The following is a 19855-nucleotide window of genomic DNA, read 5'->3' on the forward strand; positions in this document are numbered from 1 at the left end:
ATTTTGACGGATGACCGAAAATGGGCAAAAACGGGGTGATTTCGGTCATCCGTTAAAATATCTGAAGATCTGAATGGGGGATTCTCCCCAAACCTTGCTCAGCTGATCCAGCATGGGTCGTAGGCCAGGCCTGGGCAAAGAAACCAGTACCTCATCAGGCTTCCCTGCGCGTCACAGCTCGGTGATCGTGCCGGCCGGACACCACTGTAACGTCCGTTCCGGGCATTTGAACGCGACCTTCAGGGGCAAAGACATGGGCTCTATGGCTCAGACTGGACTCCTCTTGGTACCTTCTGATGCCCTAGGCCACACCTGGGCCTTACCTGGGGTCCTAGGGGCCGGGCAGGGTTTGCCCCCCACAAAACTGGCCCGAAGGACCTTAAGGCTGATTGGCTAGACGAGCGGTCTCCGCCGAGCTTTTCTTTCGCCCGCCCTTGCCCCACCACCTCATTGTGGCTTGCCTTGTGTGTGTGGAGACCTTAACGACGCCGTACTTGTACCTATTTTTACTCCCCTCTCCCCGCGAGCTGCTGGGGTGCGGGGAGCGCTGCCCGCTGGCTGGGGGTTGCGGCTGGGCGCGGCGCCGCGCTCAGATCCTTGGGTAGGGGCGGCTGATGAAAAAAAATGACAATTGTTGGAATTTTGCTCGGGCGTAGAATTGGATTAGGGATTAGGGGACATGACGCCGGCGAGCCGGCGCTCTTCCACTGCGTGCACGTCTCGCCCGGACAGAATGCCGCCCTGTACAGTACTGTGGTACGGACTGGCCGCGCTTCCCCTCCCCAGCCGCCCTGCAGCCGACCCAACCTCCTACGCGGGCCTGTTCGCCCAAAAGACGAGCGACTGGCGCAGGCCGCGCGTCACCTTGGTCACGCGGTGCTCGAGCCTGCCGGGGGAGGAGGAGGGGGTCGGGGCGCGACGCTCGTGCCTCGACGCGCGAAGCTGCGGGCCGCGGCGGCGTCGCACCTCGCGGCGGGGAAGCCGATCGCGTCGCCCGCCTTGAGCTCGATTGTCTGCGGCGCGCCTGCGCACGGTCCACAGGGGTGAAGAGGCGCCGTGCGGCAGCCTCGAGCTCGACGGTCTTGCGGCGCGCCTCCGCGAGCGCGCGTCTGGAACTTGCCGCCTCCAAAGGCGGCGCCGTCCGAGAGCAGCACCTGTGGGAAGGCTCCAGGAAGGCTCCGCGGGAGGCGCCTCAGGACGGCGGCGCTGCGAGACCCGAGGGCGGCACCACCACGGTGACGCCGCGCGTGTCCTCGACGTCGTCCGAGTCGAGCTCCGAGTCGGTGTGCCACGAGGCGTAGTGCGAGCCTGGGCCGCGCGGGGAGGGAGACTCGGCCCTGCCACACACGCACGAACACCCACCCGCCCACCCACCCACCCCGCGCGAGAGCCGCTCGCCTGGCCCGTACTCGGTGTACTGCACCGGCTCGTAGCGCGGCGTCCAGCGGCCGAGGGCGTCGACGCCGATGGGGCACAGCTTGTCGCCCAGCAGCCGGTGCGCCGTGCGCGCCGCCGAGCGCAGTTGCGCGTGCAGCCACGGCGGAATGACTGGCGACGCCTCGCCCTCTGCCGCCTCTCGCTCGAGCCACGCGATGCGCGAGCGGCGCTCGGCGACGTTGCGCTTCTGCTTCTTGGCGGGCGGCGCGGCGGAGGTGCCGCCCTCGTTCTGCGCCTCGTTTTCCTCCTCCTCCGAGGCGTACCCGTTCGCCGCCGTCTTTTCGTCAAAGAGGATGCCCTCCGAGAGCTGCGCCTGCACCGCGTCCGAGGCGGCAAAGGCGCGCGCGTTGCGGAGCTGCCGCTCGCCGAGCAGGCCCTCGAAGAGGACGTACGAGGCGTCGTGCGCGCGGCCGACGCGACGCGGGCGGGTGGGAGGCATCGCCGCGAAAAAGCGAGAATTCACGCCGAAAAGAGGCCCGCCCCCAAACAAAAGGGAGACGGAATTAACCTGCGCTTGCTTTGCCTGCCCTGCTACGGCTTATTCTTTTTTTCCCCTCTCTCCCCTCTCTGCTACCCTTCTGCTACCGGTACCTCTTCTCACTTCTGCCCTCTGCTACCCTCTCTCTCTGCTACCCTCTCTGCTACCCTCTCTGCTACCCTCTCTGCTACCCTCTCTGCTACCCTTCTGCTACCGGTACCTCTTCTATTCTGCCCTCTGCTACCCTCTCTCTCTGCTACCCTCTCTCTCTGCTACCCTCTCTGCTACCCTCTCTGCTACCCTCTCTGCTACCCTCTCTGCTACCCTCTCTGCTACCCTCTCTGCTACCCTCTCTGCTACCCTCTCTGCTACCCTCTCTAAAAGAAAGAAAGAAAACGGACAACCCAAGGGAGGGATGGGAGGACGGCACGCCGCCACCACACAGGGATTTTAAGGAGAGGGGTGTGGTGCGCTAGCCGTCGCCCACCCTTGCTTGGGCGTCCGCCTCTTTCTATCTCTCTTCGCAGTCTCTCGCCGATTCTCGCTGCAACCTTCATGCCACCTCGCGGTCGCCCCCTTCTCTTGTCCCCACTCAAGGTTATGGGAGCGGCCATAACAGGTGTTATGGCTGTTATGGCTGGCTGCTCATAACACCCCATAACACCTCATAACACCTCATAACACCTCCATCGCTGTTATGGCTGTTATGCCCACCCTACCATAACACCTCATAACACCTCATAACACCTCATAGCACTCATAACACCTCATAACACCTCATAGCACTCCAAGTACTCCAAGTGCCCCTCTCGCACGACACTGGCACGGGACTGGCGCGCACGGAGCTTTAACTACTAAAAAGCGGGAGCAGCCAGCTTCCACCTTTTAGAAACCTCGAGACATGAGTGGAAAAAGGAAAGAAAAAGGACGTGAGTTAAATTGCGGGAAAGACATAGAAAGACATACAAGTTAAAAATGGAGGGAAGCGTGCAGAGCTGCAGAGAGTACGAGTTAGAAACGGGAAGCAAATTGCGTGGGGGGGGGGGGGGGAGGGCGGGTCTTGATTGAGCAATCTGAAGCCATCGCTCAGCCTCAGGAGGCAGGTTGATGTTATTGAATTTAACTTTTGAGGGCAAACGAGAAAATATTTGGCGATCGATGCCGAACCTACCTCGCGCGCGCGCGGCAGCGCGCGAAGCGAAAATTCCAGCGGCGAGCAGTCCGGCGTGGCCTCTCGGGCCATAACACCGTGGACCCGGGACGGCCCTCCCATAGCAGCCCATAACATGTTATGGGCTGCTATGCCCAGAGAGCCATAACACCATAACAATAACTGTGAGTGGGGACAACTTCTCGTGGTTCTCTCCCTTGTCGCTTCTTCCTCTGTCGCGTCGCTCTCCTCTGCCTCGTTCTGCGACGCCGCCGCCGCCTGCCGGTCCCTTGTTCTCGCGGGTTCTTTCGCCTTTCGGCGCAACTCCGCCCTCCTCGCGGCATATTTTGGCCCCTCGAGTCTATCGAGCTCTCCTCGCGCAAGGACGACTCTTCTGACGCCCACTGCGATCATTTGCCGCCAAGTCATATCGTTGCTCAGGTCCACTCTCTCTTCGAACACTTGTGCCTCCACGGATGATGCCGGCGCTGGGGTCCCCTTCGGGTGCATCGTGACAGCTGACAACGCTCAACGGGATTTCCACTGGTTCGTCCTCCTCGGAGTCGTCTTCCCCGGCTTCCTTCCGCTCGGCTCTACGCTCGGTACGTTCGGCGTGGCTCACCCTCCATGCCGTGAACAGGCGCTTTATCCACCCTATATTCTTCTCTCGTTCCTCTGCCCGAGCGTGCCTTGGTCTTGTCGTTGTTTCGCACCCATGTCTGTAACTGTATGGCAATCGAGGCTGCCTTCCCCACTACCTGTAGTTCACTCGTCACCTCCCCCGCGAGATCCCCTCTCTTTCTTTCGGGTATGGAGTCCGTGAGTGCGGGCAGCGTGCAGGCAATCACAGGCGCTATTTTGTCGTACTCCTCTTCGGCGAGCGCTCCAAATCTAGACCCCATTGCCTTTAGGGAGGCTGCCCTCGCGCGTTCAGGAATGCGGCTGTGTCTTTTGAGTCAGGCGCCGCCCGTTCGACCCTTGCTGTCGCCCTCGCCGTGTGTTTGTCGAGCTTCCGCATGAAGTAACGCGCCTCTTCCTTATTTCCAGCGCAGCTGCCGCTCAGTATGTGCGCCAACGACGCCTGTGGTGGCTCACTGTCTTCTTGTTTCCAGTCGTCCCAGTCTCTCAGTTCTCCGATTCTCCTCCTTGCTGGCGCTCCTCTTTTGTGGCCTCATCCCTAGCCGCTTTGCACTCTCTGCATACCCTCTCTGCTGCGATCTCTCTGGCGCCGCGGTTTCTCAACAGCCCGACTCCCTGCCAGCCGGCCGGAGCGCGGCGTATATGCCCTCTCCTTCCTCCGATCCTCCCAATGTGCTCCAGTCATCGCACCCTCTCATCCTGCACAAGATCACACAGATGCGCAAGGCGCGTGCTGGCCCGTTCTCTCCGTCGGCACTCGCTCTCCGCGCCATCGCGCCGCCTCCACGCGTTCAGGCCAAGGCGGGCCCAAAGTACCTGAACCAGCTGCTGCGCGAGGTGTCGACCTTCCTGTGCTATGAGGCGACCGCGGATCTGGAGATGGAGCCCTGCGCGGTCACGTCTCGCCTCGGAGAGGAGAAGGTGAGCCGCCGCGCCGCTCCTGCCGCCACCGCCGCCAGCCGCGAGTCCTACCCTGCTGGAGTCCTACCCTGCTTTCTCCGCGTTCGAGGCGCGACGGCCCGCCGCGCACACCCGCTTCCGCCGCTGCCGCAGGGACAGCGATTGGCGAATCGCGTGGCCATCGTGCCGGTGATGCGTGGCGGGCACGGCAGCCGTAGATGCGTCAGGCACAAAAGAGGAGACAAAGATGGGTGACCAATGACGCGGCTGCAGCGGCGCCGCGGCTGCGGCTGCGGCGCTGGGCTCGCGCCACGCTCCCTCCGCACCTCGCCCTCGCAGGCTCGGGATGCTCGAGGCGATGACGGAGATGGTTTGCAACGCGCGCGTGTACCACCTCGGCATCTACCGCGACAAAAAGTGACGCGCCGCCCGTCCCTCTGCCCCGGCCCACCACACACACCCTGCCACCACCGTCGCGGGACCTGCAGCGCGACAGCAAGCGACCTCTGCGCCAGAGCGGCGGCGCGGACGGCTGGCCGCGTCGCGGACGTGTCGCGGACGTGGCCTGGCCTCGAGGGCAGCCGGCCCACTCGCGCTGCCACCGCCTGCGCCTGCCTGCGCCAGGTCGCTGATGCCGGTCGAGTACTACAACAAGCTCCCGAAGAGGGTGACGGTGCAGACGGCCTTCGTCCTCGACCCGTGCCCGCCCTCCGCAGCCCATTCCATCCCGCTGCGAGCTGCGCCGGGCTCCACCTCCTCCACCCGTGAGCAGGTGCCCGCTCTCGGGCGCGACCGCCATCGCCGCCATCGACATCCTCAAGGCGTGGGGATCGACGGCCGACTTCAAGCTCCGCATCAAGTTTGTCTGCATCGGCGCCTCGCAGCAGGCGGGCCGACACCGCCCCCACAGCCCCGCCCCCTCCGCCCACCCCCGCACGGGACCCTCCTCGGCCCCCCCTCGTCCCCTCCCCCGCAGGCGGTCGACAACATCTCCTCCGCCCACCCGGACGTCCCCATCCACGTCGGCCTCATCGACCGGCTGCACGACCCGGACGGCGCGCCCCTCGCGCCCATCCTGCCCGGGCTGGGCGACATCGGGGACCGCCTCTTCGGGACGGACGGGAACGACGACTTTGATGAGGACGGGCTCGACGGGGCGTAGGGGGGGCGCGACGCTCGCATCCCCCTCGACGCAGGCGAGCCCGGCGTCGCTAGAGACAGTCGCAGAACCGTGGCGATTGCGCGTCCAGCCGGCCTGCGACGGCAAGCGCCCGGGGGAAACCGGCACGCGGCGGCCTCTGGCCGCCTCCAGGGTGAAGTTATTTGTCTCCGGACTCCGCAGAGGACTCTGCGTGCAGCCTAAGGGTGTTTAAGTATAGAGAGTCACGAGGGTCGAAGTGCACGAACGGAGGAGCACACTTGTCACGATGAGAAACCAGCGACGCGTACGGCTCACACCCAGGGAGGCTGGCGAGCGCGCCGCGAACGAGGCCGAGAACGCGGAGCGCCCGCGCGCGCAGCTGCGCGAGAACATCGAGTACGTGATGGCCGGGCTGCGGTCTGCAGCTGCGCAGGCGCGCAGCCAGGCCGGGTCCAATATAGGAGTCGAATACTCGCTGCCCCCGGAGAGGGACGACGGGTATCGACGCGGCCCCAGCAAGGTGTACGCCACAGTTCCCCAGGGGACCGTGGCGACGACGGTCGCCCCGGACTGGCTCGCGAACGAGCTGGCCGGGCGCGGCAAGATTGATGCGGCATGCCGCGACCGCATGGTCATGCACCTGATGACGGCCGCCGGCGCCTCGGCGCCGGCCGACGCCGTGTTCAGGTTCACGGCTGGCGAGGCAATGCAGACCGAGGACGACGACGAGGACGCCGACCGCTCCGAGGAGTATTCCGACGACGACGGGAGGGCGTCCGACTTGTAGCTGGCCTCACCCATATCTTACCCTCTGCCCCCCCCCTCCTGCTACCCCCCAGGCTAGATGGAGTAGTCACAGATAGCCCCACACAGCCCCTTACCCCGGGTACTACCCCTTCACCCTCGCCTCGCTGTGTTTCTGAACACATAGACGACCACGCTGTGGGGGTTGTGTTATAGGAGTAGGAGTGGGGTGCAGGTTGCTCACCCACGGCACCGGGCCGGTGCTTGCACTTTGAATGCCGTGGGGCTCCTGCCCGTGTCCGGGCGTGGAGATGCGAGGGTCGCCCCCCCTTGCCCCACCACTTTGTGTGTGTGGAGACGTTTACCTTACCTTACCTTACACCCAGGGCTCCGTGGAAGACGGCTAGTGCTAGTCCCCCATCGGGAGGACGACCCCGGCTAGTCGCCGACCACACCCACAAAGAACCCTGCACAAAGATCGCAAGGGCGGGGACCTCTCTGTTGTGAGAGAGAGAATTCTTGATACGAAACCACGACGACACACACCAGTCGACTCGCATCGGTTGCCTCCATGAACGGCGGAGCTATTCTCGCGCCCACACCACACCTGGCTCCAACGTGGACACGCCCATAGCTGGGGACACTACTAGGTCACGCATGGCATCACAGAAGTTTTATCTCTGGGCCCCGAAAGGCATCTCTAGCAGTGTCGTTACACATGCCCCCTCCCCTCCTGGGCGCATGCGCCTCACGTCTCGCCAGAGCATACGCCCTTGGTGTGTGGCGAGACGAGTTTTTCGCCATGCAGCGAGCAGCAAGCCGCCCGCCGCAAACAGCCGGAGGCCTCGCCGCGGCACTGGCTGCGCCGCGGTCCCGCACCCGTCGACGCAGCTCCCCCCGCGGAAGGCCGCGCGTAGCAACGTCTTGACGATCGAGATGAGCGTGCCTGAAGCTCGCCCACCTACTGCCCCTGAGAGTTGGTTATTGAGTGGGATCAGCTCCCCCCCTTGGGATCGAAGCCGCCACAACCTCACACCCAACATCCCAGGCGGGATCAGAAGGGGACTCCACACCGGACACCGCCCGGGCACAGCCCCCCTACCCGTCGGATCGCACAGAGGGCCCCCTCGGAGCAGCCCACACACAATCACGCATCGGCAGATTGAGTGCCTGAGTCAGGCAGACAGCACAGACAAGGAGAGGAGAGAGAGAGGAGAGAGAGAGAGAGAGGAGAGGGTGAGGGTGTGAACACACTTGAGGAGTGAGTGGGGAGGGTGTCTGTGGTGGGCTGTAGTCCTACTACGTGGTTAGAACCACGCGCCCCTCAGGAGCTTAAGGTAGAGCTGAGCGTCCAAGACGCCTCGGTGCCACCCACCGGCGTGAAGACCATCCGGATCTGCCCACCGCGCCCTCCGGGCTGAGTGGTCCCCGCGATGGCCCACGGTCCTCCGTCGCCTGGTTGAACCCCCTGCCTCCCGGTTGACCCCCCGGTCCCCGTACACGACCATGAAATAAACTCAAAGTCCACCACAGCCACCAGCCTCCACCTCCACCCGCGAGCCGCCACCGCTGCCGCCCGCGACGCCGCCCGCCGCGTCAGATAGCCGCGACGCGCGCACCGAGTCGAGTCGGAGAGCCGCACCGCACCAGCAGCGGCATCTGCACCACCAGCAGCAGCAGCAGCACCACCACCACCACCCGAGAGAGAAGCGCACCTGCCCGACGCCGCCCGCCGCGTCAGACGCTCGCGACGCGCGCGTCGAGCCCAGTCGCACAGCCGCGCCGCGCCAGCAGCAGCATCGGCACCAGCAGCAGCAGCAGCACCACCACCAGCATCAACAGAGACAGGCAGTGCAGGCGCAGAGGCGCTCGCAGAGCGGCGCTCAGCGCCGCGCACGCCACGCCGCGGACCGTCGGACGAGCGCACCGTACGTCGGCGGCGAGCCGCGTCGCCAGCCGTCTCGCGAGAGAGCGGCGCCGCCGCGTGCGCGCAGCAGCCGCCGCGGCAGAGGCGAGCCGCGGCGACGTCCGCACTAACGGATAACGGCCATTGGCGGTTGGCTCTCTCTCTCTCTCTCTCCTCTCTCTCTCTCTCTCTCTGTTGTTCCTTTTTACCCATCTCACAGTAGAGAGGTTCCGTTTTTATTTATTTATTTACCCAGGGCTCCCAGGGCCGGGGACGACGCGGGGAGCTAAGAAGCGCACCCCGCGGTATCGGCCTGGGCAACACTTGGAGCACTTCACCGGATGATCGGGATCGGGTTACGGGCTATAGAGCCCTAAACCTGCGGACGGAACGTCTTTTCTTTGGTCCGCCTTCCCGCCGTTGCACCGACTAGGTGAGCCAGCCATGCCGCCACGCCGCATCAACGACGAGAACTCGACCCCTTCGGACGACGACGACTTCGCCTCCTCTGGCGCCTCAAACGCGCCATCCAAGAAGCAGAAGCCGGCGGCCAAGCCTCCAAAGCCCGCTCCGGACGAGCCAAAGCCCGCCGCTCCTGCCGCCGCTCCTGCCGCCGCTCCTGCCGCCGCTCCCGCGCCCGCGCCGGCACCCAAGTCCGCCGCAGCGGCAGCATCGTCGTCGTCCACGTCCCTGGTTCCGGCGCCCGCGCGCACGTCCGCACACGCCGGGACATCTGCAGGCCCGCGCCCCGCGCGCCCTCCTCACCACCCGTTCCCTGCGGCGCCCTGAGTGCCGCCGCCTCCTCGCCAGCCGGCTCGCCCACCGCCCGTTCCGTTCCCCGCGCTGGACGGCAGGCGCGGTCCTCGACTGGCTCATCATGTACAACAAGCCCGTCAACGCCCAGCTCGTCGCCGACCAGTTCCGCGCGTCGATGACCAAGCCGCAGGCGGAGAAGGCGCTCGCCGCGCTCGCCGCGTCCGGCGACGCGGTGCTCAAGGAGAACGGTGTCCCTTGTCTGGTGAGCTGTTCTGGCGCACTGCGGGCGGGGGTGGGACCATCGATCCTCTGTGCATAGGCAAGTCAAAGATCTACTCGGCCAACCAGCAGGCGGTGCAGGCGCCGAGCGAGGCGGAGCTGCAGGCACTGACGCGCGACATCGAGGCCGCGGCCGCCGAGAAGCAGGCGGCCGAGGCGGAGCTGGCGCGCCGCCCCTCGAGCCTTGCGGCGGGTGCGGCCGCTGCCCGAGCCGCCCCTCACGCCGAGTGCCCGCCGCGAGCAGGCCCAGCTCAAGGCGGCGGAGAGGGCCGCGTCGGGCCGCAAGTCGCTCGGCGAGCTCATGGCGCAGAAGAAGACGATCGAGGCGCGGCGGTGTGGCTGGAAAGGCCGGGTGCGGACACCCCCGACACGCACCTCCCCCGCCGCAGGAGCGCGTGTGGAAGAAGCAGGCCGAGGTGGCTGCGCTCAAGGGCGCGGACGGCGACCAAAAGCCGCTCAGCGAGAAGGCGTTTAGCGTAGACGGGATTCGGCGGAGAGGTCGCCGAGAGAATGCGCCGAGCGAGACGGAGCGGCGCACGCGGCGGCGGCGAGAGCGCCTCCTCTGCGCGCGGCGGCGAGCGTGAGAGGAGTGGCGGTCCGAGCAGGAGTCGCACGAGGCCGTCAACGCGTACTCGAAGCTTCTCAAGGAGCTGAAGAAGCGGCGGCGCACCTGCTTGGACATGGTGCCAGATGTCGCCGAGAGATCGCCTGGAGAGACACGACCGAGAGAGAGCCGTAAGTGCGCTTGCATGGAGATGGTGGGGCCGGGAGATGGTGGGGCCCCCGAGGCGACGTCCCATGAAGACCCCGAGATACACCTCGCCGAAGGTGGGCCACGTCGCCGAGAACACGAACAAGCCGGACAAGAAGCTCATCGAAGAGTGGGGCCTGGAGACCGACGAGGACGCCGGCTTCGACCTGTCCAAGTACCCTCCGCTCCCCGCCAGTGCGCTGCACAAGGCCTCGGCCTCCACCCGCCCCAAGCCCGGCGGCTTTGGGCGGCGCTGAGGCAGAGCCCAGTGGAGTCGTATCAGGCGGGCCGACGGAGCAGCGCTGGCCGTCAGGCAAGAGCGGCTCGTCTCCCGGTCCTCCCTCCCTCCCTCCCTCCCTCCCTCCCTCGTACCTGTGTCTTGTTTTGTCATGTGTGGCCTGTGTGACGCAGACCGTCATCTCCCGTCGCAGAACCGGCCTCCGCTGGCCGCGGGCGGGCGCGCGGAGGGCGGTGGCGTTTCTCTTGAGTAGAGAGTACTGAAACCACGCACGAGCCAGGGCCAGCGCCCAGGGGGGGCGCGCCATTGGGGGTGCACATACGCGGACGAGGTCTTTTTCAAGCGGTATCGTCCCCAATCGCGGTAATCAAAATGCCCGCGGCGAAACATACGACAGGCAGCAGGCTCAGACGACAACCGCCCCCCCGCCCCCCCGGCCGATCCCCTCGCGTGGGCCTGGGGGTCGCTCTGCAAGCCGCACAGCTGCCGCGGCACCGCGCAGTGCCAGGGGACTAAGTACCCCCCCTCCCGCCCACACTTGTGCTCCCGCCACCACGCTCGTCGACGAGCGATTGGGCTCGCTAGCTACCTGCCCCACCCTCACCTCCCTCTCAGTTGGCTGACAATGCGACAATCAATACGGCTTGGGCTGGCCAGAGATGGAGACACGCAGGTCTTTGGACAGACCCTTGGACATGCGCGCGCCGCTCTTGGACATGAAGGTGGTGCGGCTCTTTTGCTCGGCGACCGAGGTCATGGGCCCGTCCTGGATGCGGATGATGCCCATCTTGACGAGGTCAATGATGATGAGCCAGGAGAGGTCGTAGGCCCAGATCTTGAGCATGTCGGCCGAATCAAGCTGCTCGACGATGAAGCCGCCCGAGAACTTGATGAAGGTGTTGACGATGCACTGTGAGACGACCGCCGACATGAAGAGCTGGATGGCGGGCACCGAGAGGAAGGAGAAGCCCGTCGTGCGCGCGTTGAAGATGAGGATCGCGGACGAGTTGGAGAGCTGCAGGAACATGCACGTCTCCTTGTACCGGAAGGTGCTCGGGTTGGAGAACTTCTCCGAGAGGAATTTCTCGCCCATAACGTAGAGCAGCACCGACGAGGTGGAGAGCACGGCGCCCATCGAGTAGGCAACCACGATGAGCATCATCACGGTGGGCTGCTCCGGGTGCGGCGACGGGAGCTGGTGGTCGTACGCGATGGTGACGATGGTCAGGTCGTGGAAGAGCGCGAGCAGGATGATGAAGAGCGCGTCGAACGCCTCGTTGAAGGCGAACGAGACCACGCACAGGAAGGCGACCACCTGCACCGTCACGCAGATGCGGTAGATGACGTACGACTTGAGCCGCTTGAAGATCTTGCGCGACTCGACGATGGCGGTGAAGATGGGCGAGAGGCCGGGCCGGGTGAGGATAATGTCGGCGGCCGACTGCGCCGCGTCGGTCGCGCCCTCGACGGCGATGCCGATCTGCGCCTTCGCGAGCGCGGGCGCGTCGTTCACGCCGTCGCCGGTCATGCCGACGACCTTGCCCATCCCCATCAGCACAGCGACCACCTCGTGCTTGTCGGTGGGCATCACCTGCGCGGTGGGCGCGTGGGGGGCTGTGCGAGGAGCGGCCGTGCGCGGTGGCGACAATTTGGGTGGCATTTGCCTGGGCGAATCCGTCCGCGTGGAGGATGAGGTCGTCGCGCGCCGCAGAGGCAGGCCACAGCGCGGTGTTGGGCTGGATGTTGACGCCGAGCTCGATCTGGCGTGCGAGCTCCTTGGCGATGTTGAGGTGGTCGCCGGTGATCATCTTGACGTCGACCTCGGCGTTCTTGATCTTTGCGATCGTGTCGGCCGTGTCCACGCGCGGCGGGTCCATGATGGGCAGCGTGCCGGCGTACTTCATGGGGCCGCCGTCAATGGCGACGGCGACGCCGATGGTCTTGTATCCGCTCTTGCCAAAGGTCAAGTCCGCATCCTCGACCGCCTTCTTCATGTTAACGAAGTCGTCGACCGTCCACTGCTGCCCGCCGTCGCCCTCGATAGCCTTGCCGCCGAGCACCTTGGAGACGATGCCCTTTGCGACGCGCATCTTGCGGGAGCCGCCGATCTGCGACACGTCGGCGACGGTGCGCTTGACGGTCGGGTTGAAGCCAAAGTACTTGTCGGTGGCCCACTTCTTCTTGAGCTTCTCCGCCGCCGCGTCGACATCGCTGCCGCAGCCAACCATCTTGGCGTAGGCCTGGAAGGTGGCGCGGTCGATGGCGTCGTCCTTGTTGGCCGGGTTGGACGCGAGCGCCGCCAGCTCCAGGACCTCCTTGCCGGCGAAGCCGTTGAAGCAAGCCGCGGTGTCGTGGTAGACAGTCATCTGCGCGGTGGTGAGGGTGCCGGTCTTGTCGGAGCAGAGGACCACCATGGAGGCGATCTCCTCGAGCGCGGTGAGATGGGTGACGATGCCGCCCTCCTTGGCCATCTCCTTGGCGCCGACGGCGAGGGTGACCTTCATCACCATGGGCAGCGCGATGGGGACCGAGGCGATGACGAGCGAGAGCGACATCTCGAGCACCTCCTCGAGCGGCACGCCGCGGATGCCAACCTGGTAGAAGAGGAGCGACCCCACGGCGATGAGCGTCAGCACGATCAGAACGCGACCGGCGAGGATGATCTTGCCCTCAAACACGCCAACGTGCTTGCCGCCCGACTCCTGGATGGCCTTGGCGGCCTCGCCGATCATCGTGTGGACGCCCGTCTCCGTCACAAAGCACTCCGCCTCGCCCGTCTTCAGCACGGACCCCGACCACAGCTTCTTGCCCGAGCCGGGCTCGCCGTCAGAGTCCTCGCGCGGCACCTGCACCGGCAGCGACTCACCGGTCAGCGCCGCCTGGTCGACCTGCAGCTCGTCGCCCTCGATCCACTTGCAGTCAGCCGGCACCACATTGCCGCCACGCAGGAAGACGACGTCTCCCGGCACGAGCTCGGCAATGTCCAGAGGCGTGAAGTTGCCGTCGCGCTTTGTGGGAAGCTTGCGGATCATGCCGTCCTTGAGAGCGGAGATGGAGGCCTGCGCGTTCATCTCCTCAATGAAGCCGAGCGTCGCATTGGTCAGAAGCAGCGCGAGGATGATCCAAAAGTCGACGTACGACTTGAGCAGGAAGGCGAGGAGGCCCGCGATCTCAATCTGCGTGGGGCGCGTCGAGTAGTCAGCGGAGGGGAGTTGAGGGGGAAGGGGCAGGCTTGTGGCCGTCGCTGCGGCGCACCATGGCAGGCATCGTGCCCACGAACTGCATCGCAAACATCCTCCACAGCGGCTCCTTCTCCTCTGGAATCTCATTGCGGCCCCACTTTATTGTCTGCGCTTGGGCCTCGGCCGTGGTGAGGCCCTTTGAGCTGGGGATGAGGTCGTTGGCGTACGCACCATCCTTGGTGTCCATGGCTGCGCAGCGATTCTGTGCGCAAGCACGGAGGAGGGTGTGAGCGCGTGGGGGCGCCGCGGGGCGGAGTCGAGCGTGCACACCGACGACGAAAGCCGACGACCAAAGGACGGCTATTACCAAAAGGCACAGAAAAGTATGTGCTTAGTTCGATTCGGAGATTCGATGGCGGGGGAGCGTGCTACCGGAAGGGGGAAATGCGGGACAGCGGGACGGGTGGGGCTAGCCGTCCGAATCACAGCGTGTCCCTCCTTTTCACACACACACACACACACACTCTCCCACCCACATTGTTTTTGTGAGTGGTCCGGCCGGGTGTCACCACCGCCGGTCTTGCGGATAGATTTGATTTCTGGTCTTCCATTCGCCAGACGTTACTCCTAGGAACTCCCTAGAGCGAGCGGCGCGACGCGCCCCCTGAGCCCACCCTGAGCTGGCGGGGCTCGCACGCTAGCTAGCACCGGCCGAATAGCTTTCTTGGAGCACTTGGAGTGCAGTCATTAACCTCACATCCAGGGCCGGGGAGCTAAGAAGCGCACCCAGCGAGCCGGATGATCGGCATCGGGCTACGGGCTAGAGAGCCCTGACCCCTAGCTGGGGGGGGTGCGCCTTCGCCGGGCGACAAAGGTTTTCTTTTCCGGTGTACCTGTGTTAGTGCCAGTGCGAGCCAGTCCCGTGCCCAGTCCTGTGCCCAGTGTTGTGCGAGGGAGTTTTGTTGTAAAATTCTTTTCCGGGACAGACGCGCTCCGGGTGTCGCTCGCTCGAAACGCACGCGTCGAAAACGCACGCGTCGAAACGTGGCCTTGGCTGGCGGCAGCACTAGCGCCGTCGGTGCTTCGAGAACCACTGGCAGGAAGCCACTGGCAGGCGACCACGAGCAGCTTCTTCTACCGCTCGAGGTCACGCTGCGCACCGTTGTTTCGCATCGGCGAAACCGGTGTTTCGCATGGCCTCTCCCGCCACAGGTAGTTCACGTCTTGGATGGTGCATTTTCCTTCTCTCCCTCGGCCTCCTCCTCCTGCTTAAAGTGGCCGGCTCTAAACGGCACCTCTTCGCGCGCCTCGGCGTGCTCGGCCTTGGTCTTGGCGGGCTTGCCTTCCACTTCACGGCCTCCGCAGCTGCAGCTCTCACAACGACCGTCCTCGTGTGGTCGCCGCTGCCCCTGCTGCTGTGGCGGCGGCGGAGACGGGCCGAACCTACGAAGCCGAGATCCCAGTTCTTCAAGACGAATGAGGCAGTGTGCCAGCCATGTCAGTCGTAGCGGCGAGTAGCGAGAGTGCAGCCGCCGTCGACTTCACGTCATGCTCTGAGCGACCCATACAGCTCACAGCTCACAGTCAGAGCTCCCGTGGTGGGAGATGGGGAAGTCTGAAAGCACGCCGATGTGTGCATGTAGTACCGACGCCCCTTTTTGCGCTTTTCCACCGGCGCGCACGGCCTCTCTGACTCTCAGGAGCGAGGAGGGTCGCTCTCACACCTTCTCTCCACTCGCTCTCTCTCCGCAGTACCATTCTGGAGTAATGGAAATCTCTGCGCAAGACCAGTAGATCGTTGGGGTAGAGATAGTAGATTGAGACTGGAGATCCTAGCGGATCTCTCACACGGACACGCCCAAGTCTCGCCAGTAGATCCGTCCTGTCCGGTTCCCCATTCAAGACTAAAGATCGAAGATTGAGATTGTGGATTGCAGATCGCTCTGAGCAGCAACAGGGCCAAAATGTGGAGATAGGAGATGGAGAATGCAGATTGTAGATCCTAGCGCCCAGCCATCCGCCCCAGATGTGAGATCGAAGATTGAAAATGGAGGTCGTAGATTGCTGCCGGCGGCGACAGTGGCCAAGTAGAAGATTGGAGATTGGAGATGGTCAGTGTGAATGAATCCAAATTGCATCTCCTTGAAGGTTTGAGCCCCCTCCTCCCCCGGGCCCCCGAATCGAGATTGGAGATTGGAGATTGGAGATTGAGATCGGAGATCTGATCCGGCCTAAGATGACGACGTTGGAGATTGGAGATTGAAGATGGAGATCGGAGATCTGACTGGATCCCCGGCCTAAGATGACGACGCTGTGGATTAGAGAATATTGGAGATGGGGAGATCGGAGCCCACCCACCCCCTAGAGCCTAGTGGTGTTGATAGATGTTTTATAGATTTTTGTTTTTTCCTGTGGTCTGTGCGCGGACGGACCGGGGAGCCTGCGGCGCCATTTTAATCTGCGCTCCTCTTTATGGCCTGCGGCGCCTGGCTTGAGCTTGGAAGTGTAAACGAGTCCGCCAGGGCGGTCTGCAAACGGAGCGCGCTGCGCGCGCGGTCTATGTACGCGGTCTATGTCGGCGAGCCTATTTGCCGAGTTGGCAGCGTGAACCATGATACCGCCCCCAGTTCGGCGTAGACCGCGCGCGCCGCGCAGCGCGCTTCGTGTTTGCAGACCGCCCTGGCGGACTCGTTTACACTTCCAAGCTCAAGCCAGGCGCCGCAGGCCATAAAGAGGAGCGCAGATTAAAATGGCGCCGCAGGCTCCCCGGGCCGTCCGCGCACAGACCTTTATCTAAAAACAAAACAAAAAAATCGATGAGACACCACTAGGGGCTGGGGGGCTCCGATCTCCATCTCTCCAGTACTCTCCAATCTCCAGCGTCGCTATATCTTAGGCCGGATCCAGTCAGATCTCCGATCTCCATCTTCAATCTCCAATCTCCAACGTCGTCATCTTAGGCCGGATTCAGTCAGATCTCCGATCTCCATCTCCAATCTCCAATCTCCACTGTCGATTCGGGGGCCCGGGGGAGGAGGGGGGCTCAAACCTTCAAGGAGATGCGCTATGGACTCATTCACAATGCAAAAGGATCTCCACCCTCTTTTCGCGCCATTTTGCAATCTCCAGTCGGCCCACACGATCTCTAGGCGCCTTTGGCGCGAAGTCAGAATCTCCACCTCTGTCGCAAGATCTCAAGCGACTGCACGCACCAAACGCGAGATCTCAGACTCCTCTCGAGCATCTACACCGGAGAAGATTTGCCTCCACCAGTTCTTCAATCTACTGCAGCTCTTGGCAGGAGATTTGCCACTTAAGAGATCTCTAAAAGGCATCTACGATCTACAGTCCAAGGATCTTCCGATGTTGCGCAGAGATTTCCATGTATGCCATTCTGAAAACGGGTGTACCTGCCGCGAACAGTGAGAGGGAAGCAGTGCGCGCTAAGATTGTTGCAAGAGGTGGGACCCTCCGCGCTCAGCCGCCACACACGGCGCAGCGCGCGGCGCACACAAAAATCGAGAGGGCGGGCGGGCCTGCTCTCAGAACATGAGGCGGCCCTGCTCGTCCTTCATGCCCCTGTTCTTCTCGGCGTACGCCGCAATCTTCTTCTCATCTTCTGACAGCTCGCGCCGCGACTTGGCCGCGATCTCCTCCTTCCGCTTCTGGAGCGTGCTGCTCGCCACCTTGGCGGCCTCCTCCTTGGAGAGCCCGGCGGCGCGCGCCTTGTCCTCAGCGTAAGAGGCCTGGATCGTCGCGCCCTTCTGCTTGAAGTACGACGAGAGCTCGCCCTGCGAGCCGGCCTGGACGGTGCCAGCCTTGAACGCGTACCCCTATCCCGAGCGACCGCAGAGAGGTGAGCCGCGTCGTCCGGATGGGAGGAGGAGCGCGCAGCCCAGGCGCCGTCTCTGCGCTGCCGACCAGCTCGGGCCGCGGCGCGTACTTGTACTCCTTCATCGCTTGCCTGGCCTCGCTCGCGGTCGCCTGACGGTTGGGGATGCCGCGCCGTCGGCGGAGGGCGGGGAGGGAGGCCGGCCCTCGCGTGTCCTTCATTTGACGGCCTTTTGCAATGCCTTTTCTGCTGCCTTCTCCTGCGATGCGAGGACAGGAAGAGCTGTCGATGGCCGTGCGGCGCAAACCGCGGACCTGTGACGACTAGAGCTCGATGCGAGGGCGGCAGAGTTGATGGCCGTGCGGCGCAAGCGCGTGGGACTGTGGCGGTTGCTAGAGCCTCACCTTGCTCCGAGCGGATGCCGGCAGCAACGGCGCGAGCGGCGCTATCCCGGCCGCGGCGAGCCGGAGTGCGCTGCGTCGAGACGGCTGAAGCAGTAGGCTCGATGTGGGCGAGAGGGACGCAAGCACGAGCAGGGCAGCGCAGCGCGGCATCGAGTCGACCGCCCTTCGGGCGACAGTCTGAGGTCGGCGAGCTTCTGCGCAGAAAAGAATTCCCTTTTCTAATTTTGACCTCGCCCCTCTAAAACCGGCAAAGAATTCAATATCGGGTTGCCTCCCGCCGGCCCGCCGCTCTCCCGCCCTCAACCCCTGGCAGCGCCGCCACCTCTCAGATGCACATGCCCGGTTCGTCGGACGATGTTCCGGACAAGGTCGTGAAAGCGGTGGTGCGAGGCGAAGACGGAGCAGTGCAAGTGTGGCTCAACGGCGGAGGTTTGGTCGACGCTACGATCCCGTCCGGCAGTACTCTGCTGTTCGCCGCCGCCGCGCGTGGCCACGAAGAGGTGGCCGCGCTGCTGCTGCAGCGTGGCGCGGCGGTCAACCAAGGCATTGTCGGCGGCCGCACGCCGCTGTACGCCGCGACCGTGCCACCTCATGTGCGCCCGGCTGCTCCTCAATCAAGGCCAGCGCGGCGGTCAACCAAGCCAAGGACGACGGCGCCACGCCGCTGTACGTCGCGTGCTGGAACGGCTGCTTCGACATCGTCCAGCTGCTCCTCGAAGCGGACGCGGCGATCGACCAAGCTGAGGACAAAGGCTGGACGCCCCTGCACATCGCGTGTTACAAGGGCTACCCAGCCGTCGTGCGCTGCCTGCTGCGGTCGGGCGCAGATACAGCGGCGCGCACCTCGGGCGGGCGTACGGCACAACACTGGGCACGGGACTGGCGCGCACTGGCACTAACACAGAAAAGAATTAGTGGACCGGCCCGCGGATGGGCGTGGGGGCGCGTCGCCCTGCTTGCTCTAGGTGAAACGTCTAAGGGACGACCCGAATCCGCACGGCGGGCGGTGCACGCGGTGCACGGCGGCGGAGAACACGGGCACTAGACCAGGGAGGACTGGGAGAGTGTGAGTGGAGGGACACGTGTGTTCAGACGTGCCCCCCCTCGACGTAGTCGAGTCACTCACATGGAAAGAGAGGAAGGTGTCCCTCTTGATGGAGCATGGAACATGCATGAGGACAGCATGAGGAGAGTCCGTGGCTCTCGGGAGGCGCGCGACGCGTGCGCGTGGCGCGCGGCATGGCGCGTGCGCTCATGTCTCGGCGAAGGAGACCCGCTGTCCGTTGGAGGGGGAAGGAGCTCCTTGACGTTCATGATCTTGTCTCGCAGCTCGAAGAAGCGCTGGGGCTTGAGCGGCTTCGTGAAGTAGTCCGCGAGATTCTCATCGCTGCGGACGAAGGGGACGCATATCTTGGCCTCCTCGATGGCTTCACGGATGAGGCCGACGCTCAGACACATTCACACTCTGCTGTTGTTGTCTGCCGCATCCTCATTCATGAAGACTGCGGAGACAATGGGGGAGTGTTGGAGAGTGTGAACTCAAACCTACTTCCTGAGATCCTGACCGTAGCCTGACCGTCCTTGTGAGAGAGAGATTCTCTCTTCCTTGTGTAACCGTCTCATGTTTGGTTTGTCCTGCCGCGCACATTGTCATCGACTTGTATCCGACTTGGTGGTTGTGGTGATGTAGCGATGGTGTGGGTCTCTAGTGACCTATACAGCTCCTCCGTGCTCCGTCTCCTGACAGAACCTGGACTGGCATGTGTACGTATCTACTAGAACTCAACTGATATCCCGCCGCGCCTCCGCCCTCACGACCCAACGGCTCATGCCCAGTTCGTCGGACGAAGACGTTCCGACCAAGGTCGTGAAAGCGGTGTTGCGAGGCAAAGACGGAGCAGTGCAAGTGTGGCTCAACGGCGGAGGCTTGGTCGACGCTACAATCAAGTACGGCGCCTTGAGCGGCAGGACTCTGCTGTTCGCCGCCGCCGCGCGGGGCCACGAAGAGGTGGCCGCGC

General features: G+C 64.0%; 5 protein-coding genes across 5 annotated transcripts; 3 read left to right on the forward strand and 2 right to left on the reverse strand.

Annotated features, from left to right (window-relative positions):
• Window positions 1-810: 810 nt before the first annotated feature.
• Window positions 811-1876, reverse strand: EMIHUDRAFT_119187 (hypothetical protein; the record flags this gene model as incomplete). Its single annotated transcript, XM_005768258.1, has 5 exons — window positions 811-886; window positions 967-1024; window positions 1079-1154; window positions 1229-1308; window positions 1375-1876. The coding sequence occupies 5 exons, from the start codon at window positions 1874-1876 to the stop codon at window positions 811-813; spliced, it is 792 nt and encodes a 263-aa protein (XP_005768315.1).
• Window positions 1877-4349: 2473 nt separating this feature from the next.
• On the forward strand, window positions 4350-5993 carry EMIHUDRAFT_445511 (hypothetical protein). Its single transcript, XM_005768259.1, has 7 exons — window positions 4350-4430; window positions 4500-4625; window positions 4758-4807; window positions 4944-5021; window positions 5229-5303; window positions 5377-5491; window positions 5581-5993. Exons 1-7 carry the CDS (start codon window positions 4422-4424, stop codon window positions 5764-5766), a joined length of 639 nt encoding a protein of 212 aa, XP_005768316.1. The 5' UTR covers window positions 4350-4421; the 3' UTR covers window positions 5767-5993.
• A 38-nt stretch (window positions 5994-6031) lies between these two features.
• On the forward strand, window positions 6032-6532 carry EMIHUDRAFT_245450 (hypothetical protein; the record flags this gene model as incomplete). Its single annotated transcript, XM_005768260.1, has 1 exon — window positions 6032-6532. One exon carries the CDS (start codon window positions 6032-6034, stop codon window positions 6530-6532), a length of 501 nt encoding a protein of 166 aa, XP_005768317.1.
• A 2740-nt stretch (window positions 6533-9272) lies between these two features.
• EMIHUDRAFT_245451 (hypothetical protein) lies at window positions 9273-10438 on the forward strand (the record flags this gene model as incomplete). Its single annotated transcript, XM_005768261.1, has 6 exons — window positions 9273-9399; window positions 9471-9505; window positions 9675-9782; window positions 9820-9906; window positions 10036-10113; window positions 10259-10438. 6 exons carry the CDS (start codon window positions 9273-9275, stop codon window positions 10436-10438), a joined length of 615 nt encoding a protein of 204 aa, XP_005768318.1.
• A 1263-nt stretch (window positions 10439-11701) lies between these two features.
• EMIHUDRAFT_76123 (hypothetical protein) lies at window positions 11702-13848 on the reverse strand (the record flags this gene model as incomplete). Its single annotated transcript, XM_005768262.1, has 3 exons — window positions 11702-12010; window positions 12066-13595; window positions 13675-13848. Coding segments are annotated over 3 exons (2013 nt in total), but the record flags the coding sequence as incomplete, so codon positions are not given.
• Window positions 13849-19855: the final 6007 nt, after the last annotated feature.

The sequence above is a fragment of the Emiliania huxleyi genome, assembly GCF_000372725.1.
Source record: "Emiliania huxleyi CCMP1516 unplaced genomic scaffold EMIHUscaffold_461, whole genome shotgun sequence".
Taxonomy (NCBI): Eukaryota; Haptophyta; order Isochrysidales; family Noelaerhabdaceae; genus Emiliania; species Emiliania huxleyi.